This window comes from Sceloporus occidentalis, unplaced genomic scaffold (assembly GCF_023333645.1).
Source record: "Sceloporus occidentalis isolate IW3139 unplaced genomic scaffold, rSceOcc1.0.p SCAF_1, whole genome shotgun sequence".
NCBI lineage: Eukaryota > Metazoa > Chordata > Lepidosauria > Squamata > Phrynosomatidae > Sceloporus > Sceloporus occidentalis.
The window spans coordinates 213,027,548-213,048,528 of record NW_028316981.1 but is presented as its reverse complement, the minus strand read 5'-3'; the positions used below and the strand labels follow the sequence as shown (position 1 = coordinate 213,048,528).

At 41.5% G+C, this 20,981-nt stretch overlaps 2 protein-coding genes and 1 long non-coding RNA gene across 7 annotated transcripts in view; 1 reads left to right on the top strand and 2 right to left on the bottom strand.

Annotated features, from left to right (window-relative positions):
• Window positions 1-16,560, top strand: part of LOC149323344 (serine/threonine-protein phosphatase 2A catalytic subunit beta isoform) — a 29,459-nt gene extending 12,899 nt beyond the window's left edge. Inside the window, exons 4-8 of one of the 2 annotated variants that reach the window (XR_016273145.1) lie at window positions 153-242; window positions 5,194-5,355; window positions 6,357-6,475; window positions 8,154-8,492; window positions 14,744-16,560. Coding sequence is in view for 1 of the 2 variants with exons in the window: in XM_089488808.1 (XP_089344934.1) it covers window positions 153-242; window positions 5,194-5,355; window positions 6,357-6,475; window positions 8,154-8,226 (444 nt within the window). In the remaining variant the exon portion in view is untranslated. Of the gene's footprint in view, window positions 1-152; window positions 243-5,193; window positions 5,356-6,356; window positions 6,476-8,153; window positions 8,814-14,743 lie in introns of those variants that run through there. The other variant, XM_089488808.1, reaches the window with a different exon arrangement.
• Window positions 7,958-12,205, bottom strand: LOC149323345 (uncharacterized). Its single transcript, XR_016273156.1, has 3 exons — window positions 10,705-12,205; window positions 9,905-10,034; window positions 7,958-8,015 (listed from the first exon to the last, which is right to left on the bottom strand). It is a non-coding gene; the product is annotated as an uncharacterized LOC149323345 (long non-coding RNA).
• Window positions 12,435-20,981, bottom strand: part of GSR (glutathione-disulfide reductase) — a 35,313-nt gene continuing 26,766 nt past the window's right edge. For 3 of the 4 annotated variants that reach the window (XM_089488806.1, XM_089488805.1, XM_089488807.1), the window contains exons 10-13: window positions 20,293-20,404; window positions 18,670-18,801; window positions 17,053-17,186; window positions 12,435-14,243 (exon numbers count right to left, since the gene is read on the bottom strand). In XM_089488806.1, the coding sequence (XP_089344932.1) occupies window positions 14,094-14,243; window positions 17,053-17,186; window positions 18,670-18,801; window positions 20,293-20,404 (528 nt within the window). In that variant the 3' untranslated portion in view covers window positions 12,435-14,093. The remainder of the gene's footprint in view (window positions 14,244-17,052; window positions 17,187-18,669; window positions 18,802-20,292; window positions 20,405-20,981) is intronic. The other variant, XM_089488804.1, reaches the window with a different exon arrangement.

The following is a 20,981-nucleotide window of genomic DNA, read 5'->3' as shown; positions in this document are numbered from 1 at the left end:
TCTTAGTTTTAATCCAAGGGGAGGTAGGTACACACAGACTCATTGTCAAAATACAAGATGGTAGAATAGAATAACAGTTTACGCTAGATATCAACAAACAAAATTATTCTTTGGTAACGCATATAATTTAATCCTGTTTCTCTCTTCTTCAGATATTCTGTCTCCATGGTGGTCTTTCTCCATCTATAGATACACTGGATCATATCAGAGCTCTTGATCGTCTGCAGGAGGTCCCACATGAAGTAAGAACAATAAAAATGTATTATAACCTTATTGAAATGTTGGACTTTCAGCTTTTCCCCTTGCTTGAATGCAAGTACTTAGAAAAACTGGGAGTGGCTAGTGCTTCAACCCTTGTTTACTCTTAACTGGGAAGAAGTCCTGTAGAACTTGATGGGTCTTTCTTCTCAGTAGGTGTGTACAATATTGTTGTGGAAGAGGAGGAGTTAGTGTGTGTCAAAGAGAAACATATAAGTTAAATTAACTGAATTTTAAATACCGATTGTCCTAGGGGGGAAAAACAGAGTGATGAAAATGTCTACTTTGACTCTGATAATAGTAGGAGAGTACAGTACCATGTTCTGAAACTGATCTTTTTTCATCATGTTTATTTAATACTACACCCAGAATTAATTATCTAAATAGTTGTCAGTCGTATTATCATGCACCTCTAATACTTTTTAACAGAGAGGTTCTTAGAACAGATTATTATCCACACCTCACAGTTGAAATATTTGGCTTATTCAGTTGCCTAGCTGCTTGGTTAACAAAAACACAGCTGGATAATTCAGAACAATTTAGTATTTATTAACTGCAGAATGGATGGGCAACTTGTAGTCCTTCACATATTTTTGGAGTAACTCTCACAGCTCTAACCATTGGCTATGGCATCTAATGCTGATGGGCGTTGTAAGCCAGAAAGGACCAAGGCTATTTACCTGGTTTAGAAAGTTTCTAGTACAAATATTTTTTTCAGCAACAAAGGGTACAGCTACACTCTAGAAATAATGCAGTTTGACACCATTTTAATTTCCATGGCTCCATTGTGCAGAATCCTGGAATTTGTAGTTTTGTGAGGCACCAGCACTCTTTGGCAGAGAAGGCTAACAACTTTGTGAAACTACAAATCCCATCACAGGCACTTAATATGGTGTCAAACTGCATTATTTCTATAGTGTAGATGCAACCAAAGGGCTGGGAAGGTTTTTGGGAAGTCAGGGTTTAGTAACTTTAGAAGTAAGAGAACTGTAATAACCTCCATCCTGCACAGTAGATTGCATTGAGATTTGGCATCAGCTTTGCCTTTGCAGAAGTTAATTTTTTGCTCATTTTGAATAATATCTTGGATGTTGGTGTATTGATAATGATTGTGTTAATTATTTAGAACAGGGGTGAGAATAGTGTGGTCCATGGATTGTGTTTACCGTATATACTCGACTATAAGTCGAGAAATTTATGCCCCAAAATGTACTCCAAAATCAAGGATCGACTTATGGAAGAGTCAATAGGTTACTACTGCTGATGAAGTTAATAAAAAAAAGTGCCCACCTTTCTCTGTGGCCAAGTAAACAGCTCCCTGTTTGAGTCCTGGCGCCGGCAGCCTCTCCTCTCTCTGCGAGAGAGAGAGTGTGTGTGTGTGAAAGAGAGAGAGATGGGACCACCCGACTTACCGGGTTGGTCCTGTTGCTGCGGCGGAAGGGCCAGGTTCTGTGGGGGGGGGGCTGATGGCGGAGGGCAGCTTGCCTGGCAGCCCTGGGCCCATGCTGGTCCCCTCCTGGCGCTGAGCGCCCGGCTCCAGCAAAAGGCGCGGCGCTCCATGTCGACGTGGTGTGGACTACATCTCCCAGACTCCTCTGGGAGCTGGGGCAGAGTGCCGCGCCACTGGGCCACTTCCAGGCTGGGGAACTCCAACTCCCAGCCTCCCTTGCTCTGGGGAAGTGGCCCTGATTTGCTGATCACGGGAACGCGGCCGGGAGGGGAGCAGGCCCGCCCGGCTTCTCGGCCATTCATTGGCCAAGAGGCCTATTTAGGCCTGTGTTGTCCTGGCGATCGGCGCCATTTTTGCCTCTCCTCTCTCCGTGTGTGTGTGTGTGTGTGAGAGAGAGAGAGAGAGAGAGAGAGAGAGAGAGAGAGAGAGAGAGAGATTGAGATCCTTCAGCCTTCCCTCGCAGCTGCAGCTAAAAGGAGCTACTGAGGGAAGGGAGAGGGATGCAGAGAGAGGGAGCATACCCAGGCTTGGACCCCGTTTTTTGCAAGTCATGGGTCTGGAAATGCTGGACTTAAAAGCAGGGAGAAAGCAAGGCTGGTTGATGTCCTCCTTTTTTATTTTGCTAGCCAAGGTCTGGAAATGCTGGGGTTAAAAGCAGGGAGAAAGCAAGGCTGGTGCCCCCCTTTTTTTTTTGCAAGCCATGAGCCTGGAAATGCTGATGCAAAGAGCGCTCTGTGTGTGTGTGTGTGTGTGTGTGTGTGTGCACCCAGACTTGTTTCCCCATGCTGATACTGTGACCCTTGAGAGAGGTTCAGAGAGGGAGATGTAGAGTGGGAAGTGGTGCTTTGTTTCCCCCTTTAGATCTTTTGTAACATGCCCTTGACTTATCCACGGGTCATATCAAAATCCATGATTTTGGCCTCAAAAACTGCCCTCGACTTATACATGAGGTTGACTTATACGTGAGTATATACGGTATATTAAGACGGATTGTGTGCAATCCTGAACACCCTCATGGATCATCCAAAGCACCCAATACCTCCCTTTTAAAATTTGATCACCATCACGTGGCATTAAACAATAAATATGACTATTTGAGGTATTCCTAGAGTCAGTTATGATCAGCAAAGTGATAGATAAAATATCCTGGCTGCAGCTCCTAGAGCCACAAATGGCTTGTGCAGCCTTCCAGGCTGTAGAGAACGCTCAGCCTCAGCTTTAGAATGTTAATATTGTTCCTCTCACCTTGCTTTGAAACTGTGCTAAGCATAAGCTAGAATATTAATCATTGGGCACTAGTTCAGGAAAGATCAGGGAACTGGTTTTGAGTCCCACATTAGCTCCCTGCCTCTCAAAAAGCGTATGAACAGGATGTTGTCAGGGGTCTGTCCCAACCTCATGGGTGTTACACACCCTTGATATTGCATGTATGCTGGTTAGAGAATCAGCTATAGCATCCAGTTGGCACTGAACCCAGGGATATGGCTCTGCTTAATTCTCTCCATCCTTGCGCCAGGAAAGCTGTGAGCACTGTTTGAAGGTCCGTCTCCGAAGCTTTACTTGGGTTCTAACAGTGGTAAAACCACACATGGTTCCTGCCAATCTCAGAAATAAAAGCAGGCATTCGCAACTGGGGAAAGACATGACGATTAGCTGTTGTTACCTCACCTCTTGACCAGATCAGAATAATGGGGAATCTCTTCCTGTTTGGGAGCACAGCTGCATGACAAATCCCCAGGGTGTGGGGCTGTAGAGAGGCATTGCAAGATTCTTTGTGGTCGGGTTGGTACTACTTGCAAGGTGTGTTAGGCCACAAGTTAGGGGTGCCTCCCCTAATTTAATATTTTTGCCCTAATCCGTTTATGGCATATTTTAATTGGATTAAATACCAGTAAAGGTCATGAAACAGTGCTGGTGGAAGCTGGGCTCCCCCTTCCTCCTTTTTCAGTCCCTCCTTCCTGAAAAGATTCTCCCAAGGTTGTGGTTCAGGAAATTGTAGGGAGAACCAGGTGGAGGCTTGGAAGTCCTGCTAGCTCAGTGTTTGTACTTGTAACAGTACAAAGCATATCACTAACATGTGCATGAAGCCCTATAATGAACTCTGATAGTGTATGGGCTTTATAAAACTGATGTCGTAATTTGCTAGATCAGTCACTTCTTGAGATTGTACATTGCTTTTAATGGAAGGGTGTGGGGCCTTTAAATAAAACATTGCATTTGTGTGCACACATCTAAAATTATATCCAGTTGCTTTGCATGCAAGAGCTGATCTTGCAGGATTGTGGCATCTCTCAGCTGTTCTCTTGAATTCTATTTCTTCATTTAATTCTCCAGTTTCCTTTCAGGAATGAACTAGTTTTTCTCAGTATCTTGACTTTTGGCTGATGATTTCAATCTAGTTTTTACTTTCATTTCAGTTCAACTTTAGTACCCCTTTATCATTTTTATCTCCAAGCAGCAGTATTTATTTTCTTTTCAACTTCTTTTTGTCTGCTAATATATAAATAAAATGGTGCTCTCTTACGCTTTTTGATGTTGAGTATCATCTACTGCATTCTGAAGACATTTTTTTGATTTCTTACTTCCAATTTGCTGTTCTTAAAACTGAGTTCAGTTCCTCCCCCCCGTCTAGCTTGTTTCATCTGTGTCTGACTGTTGCTGGTGATACTACCTTTTCCTCTTGTTCTTGAAACCTGGAAGTGTTTTGTTTCTTCTTTTTCTTGTCAAATTTCTGTTGATATTTCCTGACTTTTAATGCTTCTAATACATTTTCTCTGTTGATACTGTCTAGCTGTTTAACATTCTGAGAAATATCCAATGCAGCAGAAACAGACTTATTTCTCTATACAGCATCCTTCAACCTAAACCCCACTATATTCCACACGGTCCTCAAGTCCCCCAGTGAAGACATGGGTCACATGCAGGGAGGAGAATTCATTTTACTGCTGGTGTCCTATGGTGGCCAAACAAGGATGGAGACAGCCTCCTGATTTTATTTCAAAACTGTACACATTTTTTCCTGCTTTACTACTATAAAAGTTTTTCTGTTATACTCAAAATACAATTGATTTAAAGATATGCAAGAGCTAATACTTGATAAGTTACATTTTGTTTCAGTTATCTGTTATTCTTAATCTGTACATACAGTGGACCCTTGTTATACGCTGGGGTTTGGTTCCAAGATCCCCCGTGGATAATAAAATCCGTGGATGCTCAAGCCCCATTAAATATAATGACATAGCAAAATGGTGTCCCTTATAAAAAATGGAAAATCAAGGTTTGATATTTGAAATTTATACTTTTTTTGAACATTTTTCAAACCATGGATGCCTGAATCCATGTATAAAAAATCTGTGTATAAGAAGGGCCGACTGTACATACATACATACTTGATGGATTGAGTTTACACTCTGCTTCTCTCCCAAAATGGGATTCATGACAGTTAAAATGTGATTCAAGGAAATTTTATTGTTGTTTTTTAACAGGGCCCAATGTGTGATCTCTTGTGGTCTGATCCAGATGATCGTGGTGGCTGGGGAATTTCTCCACGTGGTGCAGGCTACACGTTTGGTCAAGATATTTCCGAAACATTTAATCATGCCAATGGGCTTACATTGGTATCTCGTGCTCATCAGCTTGTAATGGAGGTATGGTTATTATGATCCCCCTGTTACCTGAGGTTTAAACCTTGAGAAGTTGCTTTTCTCCTAGAAAGAAAATGATTATATACAATCTCAGCTCAGCCGCTGTGCAAGTAGGAATTTAGTATTCATGAAGAGTAATTAAGTTACTTTTCAAATTAAGTTAATTTGGATTTGTCATTTGTCTTTGCTAGTCTCTCCAACGGCTAATCTGGTTAATAAAGAGGTGAGCAAAATATGCTTCTGATTCTACAAGTAGGTCTTTGGATGATGACGACGACAACAACAACAATAATAATAATTTCTAGTAGATTGGCAAGGACTTCTGGCTCCAAGTTTTTTGACAGTAGTAGTATGATTTGCAGTAGAATGACCTGATCCAATTACACTACTGAAAGGAAAGAGGTTGTAATTACTAGGAAGGATTTTTGTATATAAACTGTAGTTCTAGTACTACTTGCTAGGTTCAGAATTTTTCTAAGCATACTTTCTGCACCAGACTCCAAGCTCTAGCTACCACTCCTGTAATAAACATGCAGTTGTGACGGTTACTAGTTTATGCGAATTTTAATGTACACGTCTTTAAGGGACCTAAGGGAAAGTTTCATGTTCATCAACACAGCATTTTTCCTTTGTCAATTGAAGGACATTGCCTGTGGTTTGCAATTGATCATACAACCACATAGTAAAGGCTGATGGCATTCGTTAGAAAGCTTTAGAAACAAATCACAATTCTTTTTAGAAAGTAATAAACACTTGAAATGTTAGTATCTGAAGGTGTTTGTCACATTGTGCCCTTCATAAGAGTTTGAATATTAAGATTTCATACATTATTTGGGCTAGCTTAAAACACGTTTGCTGTTACTCTGAAACATGTTGTTTGATACTAGTCAAGATATTTGAAACGGATGGATGAAGTGAGGCGTTCGCTGATGAACTGCCTTTTAAACCACTCACATCTTTTTTCTTTTTTAAACTCTACTAAAAACATTTTCCCTCTGTTGCAGGGCTACAACTGGTGTCATGATCGGAATGTGGTCACCATTTTCAGTGCACCTAATTACTGTTACCGCTGTGGGAACCAGGCTGCTATCATGGAACTAGATGACACTTTAAAATATTCCTTGTAAGAAATAATTAGCTTGTTTTGACAGTTCAGGCTGGGGTCAAGAAGAGAGTAATTTTTCTACCTTGTTCTAAGTGTGTGGACAGAAAGCACAGGACTTTGCACTGTGAACACTAGGGAGTACCTGATGGTTTAAAGCAGGGATGGGCAACTGTGGTGGGGTCAGGGTTACATTCAGACATCTAGAACTAATCAGATGTGCACCTTTTAATTTTTTAAAAAATCTGGCCATTATAGAGTGAATACCTTTGAGTGAGAACAGGACTGGAGGGAGGGATGCAGAAGAGTTTACAGGCAAGAAATAAGATTCTAAGACAGGACTGGAGTGGGAGGGATGGAAGTGGGGAGTGGGAGAATTTGCACAATATTTGCTCACCACAGCAGATGAGGATTGTGCTGGTAAGCATTATTCACTGTTTAAAGCATCAAAGGTCTCCACTTTGCAGGGGTAGAACTACAGAGACTTATTTGTGGGGGCATTTTGCCCACCCCTGGTTTAGAGCAAGAGAAAGCAAAAATGAGTCGTTTTGAAACTTATTTGTTGAATTTAAACTTAAGAGCCTACTTAATATGGGAATTCCATGGATCACTTAAGTGAGAAATACTGTTCAGTGCTGATTTAGTACAAATTGAGAAGGTGGGAGAGAAGTATAAACAAATAATGGACGGCATCTGAAATTGTGGTGACAAAAGGGAATTTGTGGAAGATGACCCCCACCAGCTCCCAGGGGGTCAGTGAACCATCCTGTGTGAGGTAGACAGTGGCCGGTGTGTGTGTGTGTAAGTATCTATGTACAAACACCCTCCTGTCATCATCATGACACTGGAAGTTACCCAGTAAGCTAAACTAAAATTAATACGTTAAACCTGTGATGGCGAACCTATAGCACACATGTGAGAGAAGGCACACACAGCCATTTCCCCTTGCACACAGAGGCTGGGGAGGAAGAGGTGCCTGCCTGTTCCTCCTCCTTCCCGGACATCCCTAGCCTTCAGCTGCCTCTCCAGAGCAGCACAGGGTAAAGGAAGAGATAGAGACACACACTCCCCCCCCCCCCCGGTCCACCTCCAGGCCTTCAACTGTCTTTGGAGAGGCAGCTGAAGGCCCAGGAGGACAGAGGAAGAAGTCTTGCCCCTTGAGGGTGGAAGCCCCACCCCGGTGCCAGAAGACCTTTTAGTTTGGGCATTCAGCCCCTAAAAGGTTTGCCATCACTGCCTTAAACCCCAAAGACACTTAAATTAGTCTTTTATTTCACTCGAACACTCTTTCATACTTGGGTTGCTGCTCAAATATAACAATTGAGAAACAAACTAAATTTATAGTTTTTTGTGGGTTTTTCGGGCTATGTGACCATGTTCTACAAGAGTTTTTTTTCTGACGTTTCGCCAGCATCTGTGGCTGACATCTTCAGAGAAAACTGAATTTTCTAAAACTTAATTTACTTTGTTATAGATAGTACAGTATATTGTTTTCTTTTGTTCATGTAGTGTTGCTAAGCAAAGCCTTTCAGTGTAGTCCTTCCGGTTCAGACCTATAAAACTAGGAAAAATACAAAGAAGCATTTATTCTGTTAAAATTCTCAACTTGGGCTGGATTGACACATGGGCGAGGGGGATTGTAACTAGTAAAATGCATCACTTGAAAGCAAACATCTAATTCTTTTCCCTCTTTCAACAGCCTTCAGTTTGATCCAGCACCTCGCCGTGGAGAACCTCATGTTACTCGGCGCACCCCAGATTACTTCCTATAAATATGTTCTCCTTGGTTTGGCCTTGAGCAGTAGTAGTACACCTGTCATTTTTTTGAAAAGCAACAATTTATGTGATAAGTTGGGGTCTGTCTCAGCAAAGCCTCTTCATGGACCAAACTGTGCCATAATGAGGATGAGCAGCTTTGAGCACAACTTAAAATTGACTTCAATACACTAATCAATCCTTTATCTACCAGTCCAACAGCCAGTTTGCCTGCTCTTTAACTGTAGTAATCGTTTTCTTCTGGACTGTTCAAAGAGGAAAGGTAACTAACTCGTCTCCCTTTCATGCTTACTTGTAAATTTTAGTTGTAGTGTTTAACTGGCATGTATTAACGTTTTGAAGTTTAAGAAAAATGCACAAACTAACTTCCCTCTTAAGCCTATTGCCCTCTATTTTATGGACATAAGTAACTTAACTGGAGAGAGAAAAAATCTTCTTGGGAGTATGTTGTCATAAGCTTTCCCTCCATTTAAACTAGATTACTGTTCTGTGTTGATCCTTTTTTTCTGTATATTTGTCATGAAAGTGCTTGCATCTTATTTGATGTAATTAAACAAATAAACTTGCAGATCATTATTCCAAACAGATGGGTATTATAAACAGGCAAAGTTTGTCTCTCTCACACACAACTTAATTCAGGAGGTGAGAAATTGTCAGAATACTGTCTCAGTTTGCTTCCATTAAATATTTATTAAACACTTGGATTTAAACACTTAGCAACTGACCTGATTTTACTTAGTTTCATGATATTATAAAGGTAGTAACTTGCTTTTTTAGGGACTAGTTTCTTCTTCCCAGTCTTAATACAGACTCAACTATGTGCAAGATTTTTTTAAGCAAGTCATGTTTGGTATACAAGTTATTTTTAGATACCTGAAGGAGAAACTTCACACTAAAGTACATGTGTCTTTCCATTTTCCATCCTTGTAACCTTGAGAACAGATTACATTAATGGAGATTATAACTGAATGAGAACTAATTTTCCAATATATATGGGTAGAACGTCCCATAATGTGGGTAGCTCTCCCACTCACTCCAGTAGTGTCAGGATCTGGCCATTCTCTTTAGTTCAGTAAATCAGTCTTCTATATTTTAACAGCAAAACTTTATTTCATTAACCAATGACTTCTGTAGACAGAACTACCATATGCCCCATCTGCAAGCATACAGTATGCAATACACCTGCCCTGTAGTTCACAGACTTTTCTTTTCTTTGCTCATAAACCAAAACATTCCTGCATTCACTCTCTTGTACATTATGTCCCTATCACACACTTCTCTTTCAGGCTTCCCATGAGACTGGCCTTGGTGAATATCAGTACTAGCATCCTCCCCTGCACGTCTGATTATTATTTAGCCAGACAATTATTTTTCCTTGTACAAATACTACAAATCCCATCAGGTTTATCACCGTGCCTGTCATTCTTGCAGTATCATGTTTGTGATACTGCTAACATATTTGTAGTCAAATCCAGCTGTTGTAAAATATAAGCATAGACAGTATCATAACCAAAGAAAGGGAAAACAGCAAACAATTGCAAGCCACTTTTTGGGCAGGATCTGAGACATCTCCAAGCGCCCCTATGCTTGACAAGTAGGTAGGAAAATGAAAAACCTTCCAGTGTCGCCCGCGTGGAAGGAGCAACCCTAGCAGGCAATCTTTTTCCAGCCTACCACTTTGATAGGATGTGCTTTCTTCTGCTCTATTTAGTCACTGCAGCCACTCCTGGCTCCTGTCCTTCCATGTAATGCTTTTCCTCTCCTCAGCCTTTCTTCATCCTTTCTTGGCTTCTATTTCTGTCTCCTATATTTACAAAACAAGACAAAACAAAAACCTCAAACTTTTAGCTTTAACTTGTAGTCAAACCCTATTTTGTGTTTAGCCTCCAGTGCCTTCCCCACCCCCTCCCTCCCATCTTTTTCAAGAGCGCAGACCAGTGGGATGGCAAGGCTACAGCGAATGGAGGAGAGAATTTCCAGCCTCGATGGTGACTCTCCTCCCTTCTGAACCCACTCCTCCATCATCTGTGGTGGGAGGTCAGAAATTCCCTTAATAACAGGAAAGGGACCATGGGAACAGATGTCCGTGTGCCACTACTGCCCATGCTGGAACGAAAGAGCCAAGCGACACTGAAGATGATGGGGAAGGTGCTGCTACCACTCAGCCTGAAATGGGCCAGGGGTTAAGGAGGTAACACTGAAGAAAACGGGTAAGTACTCCCCCAACCCATGGCTGGCAAGGAACCTCCTCTGCTCTGGACAGTGATAGCCCAGGAAGCCACCACCATTGTCCAGACAGCTGTGATCATGCCATCAAGCCAGTTATCTCCAGGGGTGGATGTAGGGCAGATAGACAGTTGGTCCATTTCTCCCCCTTTTCCCCAAACCAGTAATGTGCAGCCCTCTGACATTCAGAGGGAACTCTTTCAGGGCCCGGGAACACTATGGCATAAAGTACGCAGGAGCACAGTTACCTCGCACCATGGCAGAGACATCCTCTTCCAGCCCCAAGGACCACCATCTTGGCCACATGAGCAGTAAAAGTCCTAAGCAAGGCCTGGCAGAAAGAGAAGTAGACACCTTGGCCTTTAACTCCAAGCGGTTTAATAGATTCAGCCAGGCTGCTGGACAAGAGACAAAAAGAGTCTTGCTGTATCTCCATGCTGGCTAGAATAACACTCCTTGGGGGAGAAATATGGTAATGCTGATTCTTCCATTGCCTCTTTGGAAGAGGAGGTGGGAGAGGGAGCTACAGCAGTCTTCATGTCCATGCCCTTCTTCCAGCAAGTGATTTTTTCTGGTGTTGCTGAGAAGGGCAGTCAAATCTGGACTCCTCCAGAGAAGTGAGGGTGCACCCTAAAGCAGCCCCATTGGAGGTTCTGTCCCTGGCTGGTTTTAGGGATGTAGTGAGGGAAGAAGGAAACAAGCCAGCCTCCAACAGGCCTAATCCAGAGTAGTTAAAAAGCTTCATGGCTTTCTATGAAGATTTGATCTGCTCTAGGACCCATTTATTTGTCTTTTTTGGCCATCTACAGTATCCTCAGCACTCTTCTCCAGCACCACATCTCAAATGAATTTTCCTTCTATCCGTGTTCCTCTCTGTCTAGCTCTCACATCTATACGTTGCAACAGTGAATACAATGGCTTGGGTGATTCTAACCTTTGTGCCCAGTTATATATCTTTACACTTTAGGATTTTATCTAGCTTTTTCATGTCTGCCCTTCCCATTCCTGATTTTCTGATTTCTTGACAGCAGCCTCCATTCTGATCAACGTTTGATCCTAAGTACAGGAATTCTTCTATTTCAGTTTCTTCATTGTCTAGATTGAATCTTCTGAGGTCATTATTTTTGTTTTCTTTATGTTTAGCATTTGCACTTTCATCTTTGACCATCTTTAATAACAGTTTGTTGTCTGTCATGTTTTCTGTAGTATGGTATTGTCTGGATATTTTAGATTGTTCATATTCCTACCTCCTGTTTTTACTCCTCCTCTCGAGTCCATGCCTGCTCTTGGTATATTTTCTGCATACAGGTTGAACAAATAGAATGCAGCCATGTGTGATCCCTTTGCCAATTGGAAACCATTCTGTTTCTCCATATTCTAACAGTAGGCTTTTGTCCTAGGTACAGATTCCTCATCAGGATTATAAGATGTAGCGGCACTCCCATGTTCTTGAGAGCTGTTGTATATGTCCTTTCATTTCTGATTTATTCAGAGGGGCTTTTTCCATTGCCTTCCTCTGAGACTGGGAGTGTGCAACTTACCTGGGGGTTACCAGTGGTGGGTTGTTGTTCATTTTCTTCTGGGTCAAGTGCAGATTTGGGCCTGTTTTCCCAGACCCAATTGACCACTCAAGATTACCACACCATGCTGTCTGCTAGCACACATGCTCAAGTTAATACACTATATGGCTTCATATAGGGAGTCACTAAGAACTGATTCTTCCTCTGCTCTTCTGTAACAGAAGGCTAATCCTACCAAGTCCTTTATTGGTTTTTAATGACTGAAGAGTCCTCAGTCATCCAGTAGGATGATAAATAACCTGTTGACATGAAGTTAAAGGGTTAAGTTGCTGGTAAGTTCTTCCTCAGCTGAAGTCAAATATAATTCTGGAAACAGTTCCTGTTAACACAAGGTGCATCCATTCATTTGTAAGGACTCACCAGTGTCTACATAGAGTATGTTAACCTAATCTTTCCCTTAACTAACCATGGCAATAGTCATATTTTATATTGGTGTGCAGGTGATCCAAGTAAAGAATTGATCATCAGTTCTTTCACCATCTTGGAAGTCAAGATGCTTACACTGACACTGTTGTACTTTGTACATGAGGAAAAATGAATAATTAAAAAAAAGACAGTGTTGCTAGAAAAAAGATAGAGGGCACAAAAAGGAGAGGAAGACTGCATATAATATGGTAGACTCAATCACGGAGAACATGTGCCTGGGCCTGTAGGATCTGAGCAGAGACGTTGAGGACAAGGGATCTTGGTGATGGGGACTTGGGGGCAGTTAACAACTTCTAGGGGTTGTTCCTGCCCCATAGGAAACACTGGAAGGTTTTCCTTTTTCCTGACTATTGGAGAGAGTGGGAGGAGCTACCAAAGTTATAGGATGTTCAACCCTCACCTGCTGGAAATGGACATATCCCAGGTAAGAAACAAGGTTCCATTTTACATGATATGGTGCTAGCTGTGAAGTTCAACTTCCTGCAAGAAAAAGCCTATTTCTAACTATTTTGGTTGCAAAGAGACAAATTTTGTGTTGGAATCTAGAATGAGAATAGTGGCATAAGACTAAAGAGGTAGAATTGCGTTGCTCTACATAGTTAGCATCATACTTCTCTTCGAAAACCATGACAACTGGAATGAGATCCAGTTGCAGATCTGTATGTAGTTGCCTGGGTTTTCTTTTTCCGTTATAGTTGTTCCTGTGCACTGTGCACTGTTTACACTTGCACTTCATCACAGCTGTTTTCCTCCCTTTCCTTGGTTAATGCAAAGGATGGATATACAAAGGATGGATTTGGGAGTTTGTAGATACATCCAGACAGAGGGCTAACAACACAAATAGCCAAAAGACATTGTGGACCTATTCCATCTTTTCATGGGCCATAAACAAAATGTACAAATAGTCGGACACCAGTTACAAAAGGCAGACAACATCCTAGATTGAGCAATCACTGACAGCAGTCCCACCAGAATACTTACACTATTATCATAGGCATCTCCCTTGCCTGCACTTTCTCCCCTATGTACAAGAGCAGTTAGGGAAATTTACTTAGGCGTGTCTTTGTTCTCCCAGGTCCTCTTGCACACCTAGTGCAAAAAGAGCAGAGTGTTCTTTCTTTTCCAGGTGGTCAAGTGCACCTGGACTAGAACCCAGCATAGTCTCAGGTAATGATATGCAGGAAAAACAGTGTATCTCCTTATGTAACATTAAAAGTACATATGCTGCTCAACCTCAATATTACACAGACATGTCAGCAAAATAATCCTAGCTGACATGTAGTCCTCATCTCTTCACCAAAGTTCCATGTTTGAGTCAGGACAGCTGCAGAACAAAACCCTTGTCTGGAAACACTCCGTATTTGAGAAGAGAATGACCATTTCTGCTCTCTCACTTTTAGTGAGAATTATTAATTTAAAACACTTTATTTCATCCAAGTAGGCAGACCACACCAATTTGAGCATAGATTTCCTGGTGCTTGGGGAAGTAATTCCATCACATTTCAGCTGCAGTAAAAAAAAAAAAAAAAGGGGGGGGGGTAGCTGTGTATGTAAAGAAGAAAACATGATTCTGTAAAGATTAGTCTTTCATTTAGAAAATATTTCTGTAAGCTTCAGCCATATTTAGCTTTTTAACGAAGCGTAACCAGCTCTTCGGATGAAGTTGGGTGAATGGCCACAGTTCGATCAAAGTCAGCCTTTGTTGCTCCCATTTTGACAGCCACTGCAAAACCCTGGAGCATTTCATCGCATCCCAACCCTTGCATGTGAAGTCCAACAACCTTAAAACACAAAACCATACACGTGTTAAACATAGAACTCATCCTTTCTACTTCCCAAGGAATTTTTTTTACAAAGATATACCAACATAGCCCAGTAACGCTTGCCTTTCTGCATTAGATAAACATAGGCCAAAGGACTGGGCAACCTCTGTGGCCTACAGGCCAGTTTTCTGCCCCCTACACCCAATATGGGTTGCACCTCCCTCCACTTCCCATTTTGTAAAACTCCTTCTGCATAAACTAGCTGGGGAGTGCACTTGGTTGTAATGGCAAACGGCTGCTTATTGCAGGAGCAGTAACTCCATGCTTCACCCCAAATATATCTGGCCCAGAGGTGGACTCCAGAAGCCATATAAAAGAGGAAGGGCTGTATGCATAGACAGTTTGTCCAGTTTCTTACAAAAGTTGTCTGCCTTGTTTTAGTTCTGTACAAAAATGATGCCGAGAAAAGTGTTCAGTACATTTTCCCCCCTCATCCTTCATTTCTTTATCTTTTTAAGAACAAGAGAGAAACAAAAAGGTAACACAAGTAGTGAGAATCCGGAAGACAACTGTTAAGTGACTTGTGCATCAGGACAAGACGAACAATTCTAATAATGCAAAGAAAAAGAAGACAACTGAGACCTCTTCCATATGATCTGGGAAATTTAAACTCGGAGGGGGAATGAAATATCTGTAATTGGGGACAAAAATTAAAAAGACAACAACAATAATACAGCAAAGAACTAGATAAAAGATGACAGATTATTTCAAGGAAGAAGCATTTGAAGATGAACCCACAAATATAAAAACTGGAAAAGGCTCTCAGAGCACATGGGAGAAAAACATTACGAGGAACAGATGGTATACCAATAGAACTCTTCAAGCTAGATAAAATCCACTCAAATTCTAATTAAAATCTGCCAACAAATATGAAAAACAAAATGGCCCACAGACTGGAAACAACTGATATATGTTCCAATAGTAAGTAGCAATATCAAGTACATTTCTGTACCACTTATCAGTGAACTAACACTCTAAGTGGTTTACAATGTGTAAGCCAACGATCAAGAAAGGGGACACGGGATTGCATTAATCACAGGACTATCACATTAATTTCCTTTGCAAGTAAAGTGATGCCCAAAATTCTACTAAAAAGACTTTTACCATATATGATGTAAGAAATGCCACCTGTCCAAGCTGGGTTCAGAAAAGGAAGAGGCCCTAGGTATCATACAACACGTATCCTATGGATAATGTTATGCACCTAAGACTTTCTGAATATAATCAGCCTGTGCTTTGTAGATTTCAACAGTCTCTTTGACTGCATAGAATCATGAGAAATTATAGTTTGCTCTAAAACAAAGTGTGATGTTCATTGTGGCACTCCCATTTGTTTTGGGGTGCACTATAATATGCAAACTACACAATTATTATGCAGAACATATATGGAAATCTAGATTAGACTTTGTGGAAGGAGGCCTGAAAACTGGGGGAAGGAACATCCAAAATTTAAGATAAGCAGATGAGATCATGCCAGTAGCAGAAAATAGCACAGCCTTGTAATGACAGTAAAGGAAAATCAAGAAATAAACAGCAAAAGCAAGGTTACAGTTAAACATGAACAAAAACAATGACCACACATGATTTACACAGCTTTAAGGTAGCTGATGGACACTGAAATAATCAAAAGATTTTCTATACCTCTGCTGAATCCTAAGTTAAAATGGAGACTACAGTCAAGAAATCTGAAGACTAGAACTTGTAAGAAAGGCTATGAAAGTACTAGACAAGATCCTTAAGTGTAACAATATATCATTGAATAGCATGGTAAGGATTGTCCATGCCATAATATTTCCAATTTCTATGTATGGTTGTGGAAGCTGGACAGTGAAGAAAATTGATCCAAAGAGTATCAACTCATTTGAAATGTGGTGCTAGAGGAGAGTTCTATGGATACTGTAGAATGCCAAAATGACCAATAAATGGTCCCCAAAGCAAAACAAGCCTGAGGTTTCCCTAGAAGCCAAAATGTCCAAACTAGGCCATTGTATTTTTGGACATATCATGAGATGACATGACTCCTTAGAACAGCAGTTCCCAAATTTTATTGGGCCACGACCCCTCCCCCTTGCGGCTGGAAGTCCCACCTGGCGCCCCCCCCCCCCCCCATTGGTTGGGAGACCAGGAAGGAGTGGGAGTTCGGGCCACCTACAAGCCCCAGCGGCCTTTGCAGCCGGAAGTCCCACCCCTACCCGGCCTCCCAACCAACCAGGGAAGCTGCTGGCCAGAAGGACCTCTCGCTCAAAGGCTGCTGGAAACTCCTCCTCCTCCTCCAGCATCGGCCAGGCCTCCTCTGGCCTGCCGCCGCCACGCCGCAGCCACAATAGTAGCAATGGTGGCAGCAGTGGCCATGTGGAGGAGGAGGCAGCAGCTCCAGTCCTGTGCAGTGGCGGCTGCCGTGGCCGCATTAAAGAGGAGGAGGAGGCTTCAGGCCAGAGGAGGCCTGGCTGCTTGGAGGGGGAGGAGGAGGGGTGAGTCCCAACTTGGCAACCCTCAAGAAAGGGTTGATCGACTCCTGAAGGGGTTGTGACCCCCTACCTTAGAAGTTAATCGTACTTGATAAAGTAAGAGGAAGCAGGAAAAGAGGAAGACCATATTCTAAGTAGCTAAACTAAATTAAGGAAGTCACAGCCTTGAGTTTGCATGACCTGTTTCTGACAGGTGTCTTGTAGGTCTTTCATTCATCGGGTCACCATAAGTCAAAGCTCACTTGACAGCAAAATTGCTGGACAATTACAAAAACCTTACACATTTCTGCTTTGCTTACCTTCTCTTGCTCAGTGGCACATACTAGTTTCATCACACATTTTGTTTTTCTTTTGGTTACAGCATGATACATTGGAACAAAGCTTGTTGTATAGGTTTTCACATTCTTTTCCCCATACGTAGATTTGGCTTCCTCTAAAAAAGATGAAGTGTTTGATTACAAAAAGAAGATTCGTAGCATTTTTTGCTTCAAACAGCAACAACTGCCTTCTTTTGCAGACTGTTGTAACCTAGAGCTATAGGACTGAATACCAAGTATGTTTACTTAGTTCAGGGAGAATCCATGCAATGAATTAAAACTGCTAAGCTAAAAGCAAATGTTCTACAGTTTGCAATTTCAGTGTTTGCAATTCACAGTCCAAACCATCTGAAGATGAAAGGATAAACACTGCCCCAATTCACTCATAGTGATAGTTGCTATATATTTTTAAAATGCGCAGACTGTAAAACTCATGACATAATAAAGGCTAAATCAGGGGTAGGCAACCTTTTTGAGCCAGGGGCCGGGTTGCTGTCCCTCAGACAACTGGGGGGCCAAAACCAAAAAATAAATAATTAAATAATTTTTTTAAAAAAAGAAATTAATTAAATAAATAAACCGGGACAAATGTAGGACAAAATTTTCATATGGAGGACACTTTTAAAAAAATAACAATGGAGGACATGCAAAAAAATGTGCTGATTTTTAAAAAAATGTTAATATAAATACATGTTTCTTAGGCTTCTATAGACAATTGTCCCCCTTGCCCACCGCTTGCCCCCCGCTTATCCCCCCTTGCCCGCCTCCTCCTGATAGGCCAAAGGCCCCACGCCCTCACGTGAGAGGCCAAAGGCTCCGGGAGCAATTGGCAGCAGGACCGGGCAGGGGCCGGTCCCAAGGCCTTGCCAGGCCGCATCCGGCCCATGGGCCGCAGGTTGCCTACCCCTGGGCTAAATGTTTCTTATACTGAAGTTCAGGAGACCTCATATGTGCTGAAGGGAAGCATTTAAGAATGATGGAGAGGAAGTATGCAATTCTAAAGTCTGTATTTGGGAGAAGGGCAGCATTTAAGCCAAAATAAATAACTAAATATTTTGTTCATAATATAGAGATTTTACCAGGAATACATCCTTGCTGAACCACTTTAGAATATTTTCTTCTTTTTTTGTTTGCAAGGTTTAATTTAGTTTAAATAGTTTTATTAACTTTTCCATTACTTTATAAATATAATATGTCTACAAATATAATATTGCAATTAACTTCCTCCTTCTCATCCCCAAATGTTATTTAGTGGGCTTAAGTATATACCACTGCCAATCACTGTGGGTATAGTTTGTCTTTGAAGTGCTGGTCAAAGGATCTGAAATATTTTCTATTGGAACTGGAATACAGAAGCTATGGTTTTCCAGATGATGCTCACATCATCCTTGATCATTGTCAATGCTGACCATGGCGGATGGGAGTCCAGAATCCTCTGGAGGGCCACATGTTCCCCATCTGTCCTAGAACAATGTATAAAAGGGAAACCTCATACCACAGATGCTAAGGCTTTTTATTTGTTCGTCATTTTTTTTATAGCAGGGTTTATATTTTGTTCACTAAAACTTAAGAGCAAAGAGACGAGATCCAAAATCCCACCTTCAGTTAGTCCAACCGTTCCAATGGGTGGATGACTGAAGACCACGGTAGGGATGTTCGTGTAGTCAAGTTTAGAATCTTCTTTACCTTCAAACAACCTGTGTGCCAGTTTCCTTCCTGCTGCTATTGCAACTGTAAGAACGAAATCTCGGCATATTACTGAATAAAGCTGTGTCCATATCCATTTGCATGCACGTCATTCATTGAAAAGGGCTGTAGTATAGGAGTGGTGTACAACTGTACTTACATGAATCAGACAAAAGCAGATGGGAACCAGCAGATTTCCCAATGTTTTTACACTGCAATTCCCAGCATTCTTCACCACTGGCTATAATGGCTAAACCTGCTGGGAACTGAAGTTCAGCACCATTTGGAGGGGTGCATGATTCCCATCCCTGCACTAAACAGAATTGGCAAACTCCTATCAATCAATTCCTCCTAGAAAATCAAGTTACAAAACTTCCACGTTGAAGAGCTATGTATCTGGAACAGTGTTTACACCATAAGATATGAATTAAATTGGGAAGACTGATCTGCCCAAAGCAATTCAGAATGCTCTAGATAGAGGATATGAGCATTATATGCCAAGCCTCAGATGTATTTAAACTTCTTAGGTAATGGGACAATCTTAAGAAGAATCTAGCTGAACAGGGACAGTGTAACAAAAGCCATCAAGGGACCAAGCAAAGAAGCTGGAGCAAAAGGATCAAACGGCGTATATAAGAATCCTTTCCACAGTGACCACCCAGATGTCTATGGAAAGGACAATAGCAATGTGTGTTGCTGTTTTCCAGCGATCTGAACTCAAGAAGTATGCTATCCCTGCTCCTTGTAGTAGTTGATACTCGAGGTGACTAACAGCCACTGCTTTCTCTGTAATCCCTGAAGTTTTCCTGCTCCTTTAAAAACACCCTTTTCTGCTTCGTTTCTTAGTCTTTTTTTGAACTGTACAAAATATTTCACAGTCATCCTACGCATTTGTATAAATGCACCAAGGTGCTGGCAGTTTCATTTTCAATCCCTTTTTTAATGATCCCACACATGAAATTAACCTCTTCACAAATTGAGTCAAAATGTCCATTGAGCTGTCCCTCTGAATGGCCAAGATTTCTTTCTTGCTTGGCTCAGATCCTGTTAGAACTTACACCAAATCCAAACACGCAATTTTGTGATCTGGTGTGACTTTGGTTTTTGTCTGTTGGGCCTGTTACAGACTGCCAAAATAAAGCTGCTTTGGGTCTCTTTGGAGGTATGCTATTTAAATGATGCATGCATCCTAGGAATCTGGAAGCTGCACCAAAAGCTGCACTCCGGTGCTTAGGAATGGAGTGTGGCTTTGGTGCGACCTCCGGACTCTTAGGACCCATGCATCATTTAAATAGCATACCTCCAAAGAGACCTGAAGCAGCTTTATTTTGGCAGTCTGTAACAGGCCTTGGTGTCACCCCTTTTTAGTTATATTCCATAAAGCATACAGAAAGGTTGGTGAGGCGAAAAAGAATGCAGGCAGTTGCCTCACTAGTCCCACATCCTTTCAGAGTACTTCTCACTATTCTACATTTCTTGTGAAAAACATACAGGTTCCCACAGAGCATTATCCAAAAAACAAGAACAACACATTACCTGGTGTTAGAAGTGCTCTCCCACATACATCTCCAAGAGCATAGATCCCCTTCCTGGTGGTATTTTGGAACTCATCAACAATAATGTGATTCATTCCATCTACTTTAATATCCTAATGTGGAGAAGGAAAATTAAAGTCAAAGCTGGTATCCAGAATAAATGTATGTAAAACAAACAGGACTACAGAATCTTGGGTATCAAGACTAACTTTTTAGAAAAATAGTATGAAATAATGACAAGGGAAAGCTGGTCTTCTTCTCCCCACCTAACTTTAGTGAGGAACGTGTATAGGACATAAAGGGTAGTTATGGCAGTCACTTGTGTATGATCTCGTTGACAGAATTGCAGAATAACAGGAAAGCCCCCCAATCTCTACAGACCAAGTAGCAGCCACTGTGATCAACAGGGGTCTGTTTCCTTGTTGACAGGGAAGCAGCTGGCTGACAGTTCCTTCCATGCCCATTTACATGGCACAAGGGGGAATTTCGATGCCTATCAAACTGGAGATCACTCACGGGAAGAGATGGGACTAACAGTAAGCTGCTTCCGGAGCAACTGAGGAACAGGCCCCCATAATATTATTATTATTATTATTATTATTATTATTATTATTATTATTATTTAAAATAAATTTTATTGATTTAAAATATCAACATACAAACGAATACACAGACATAAAAAACAAAGTT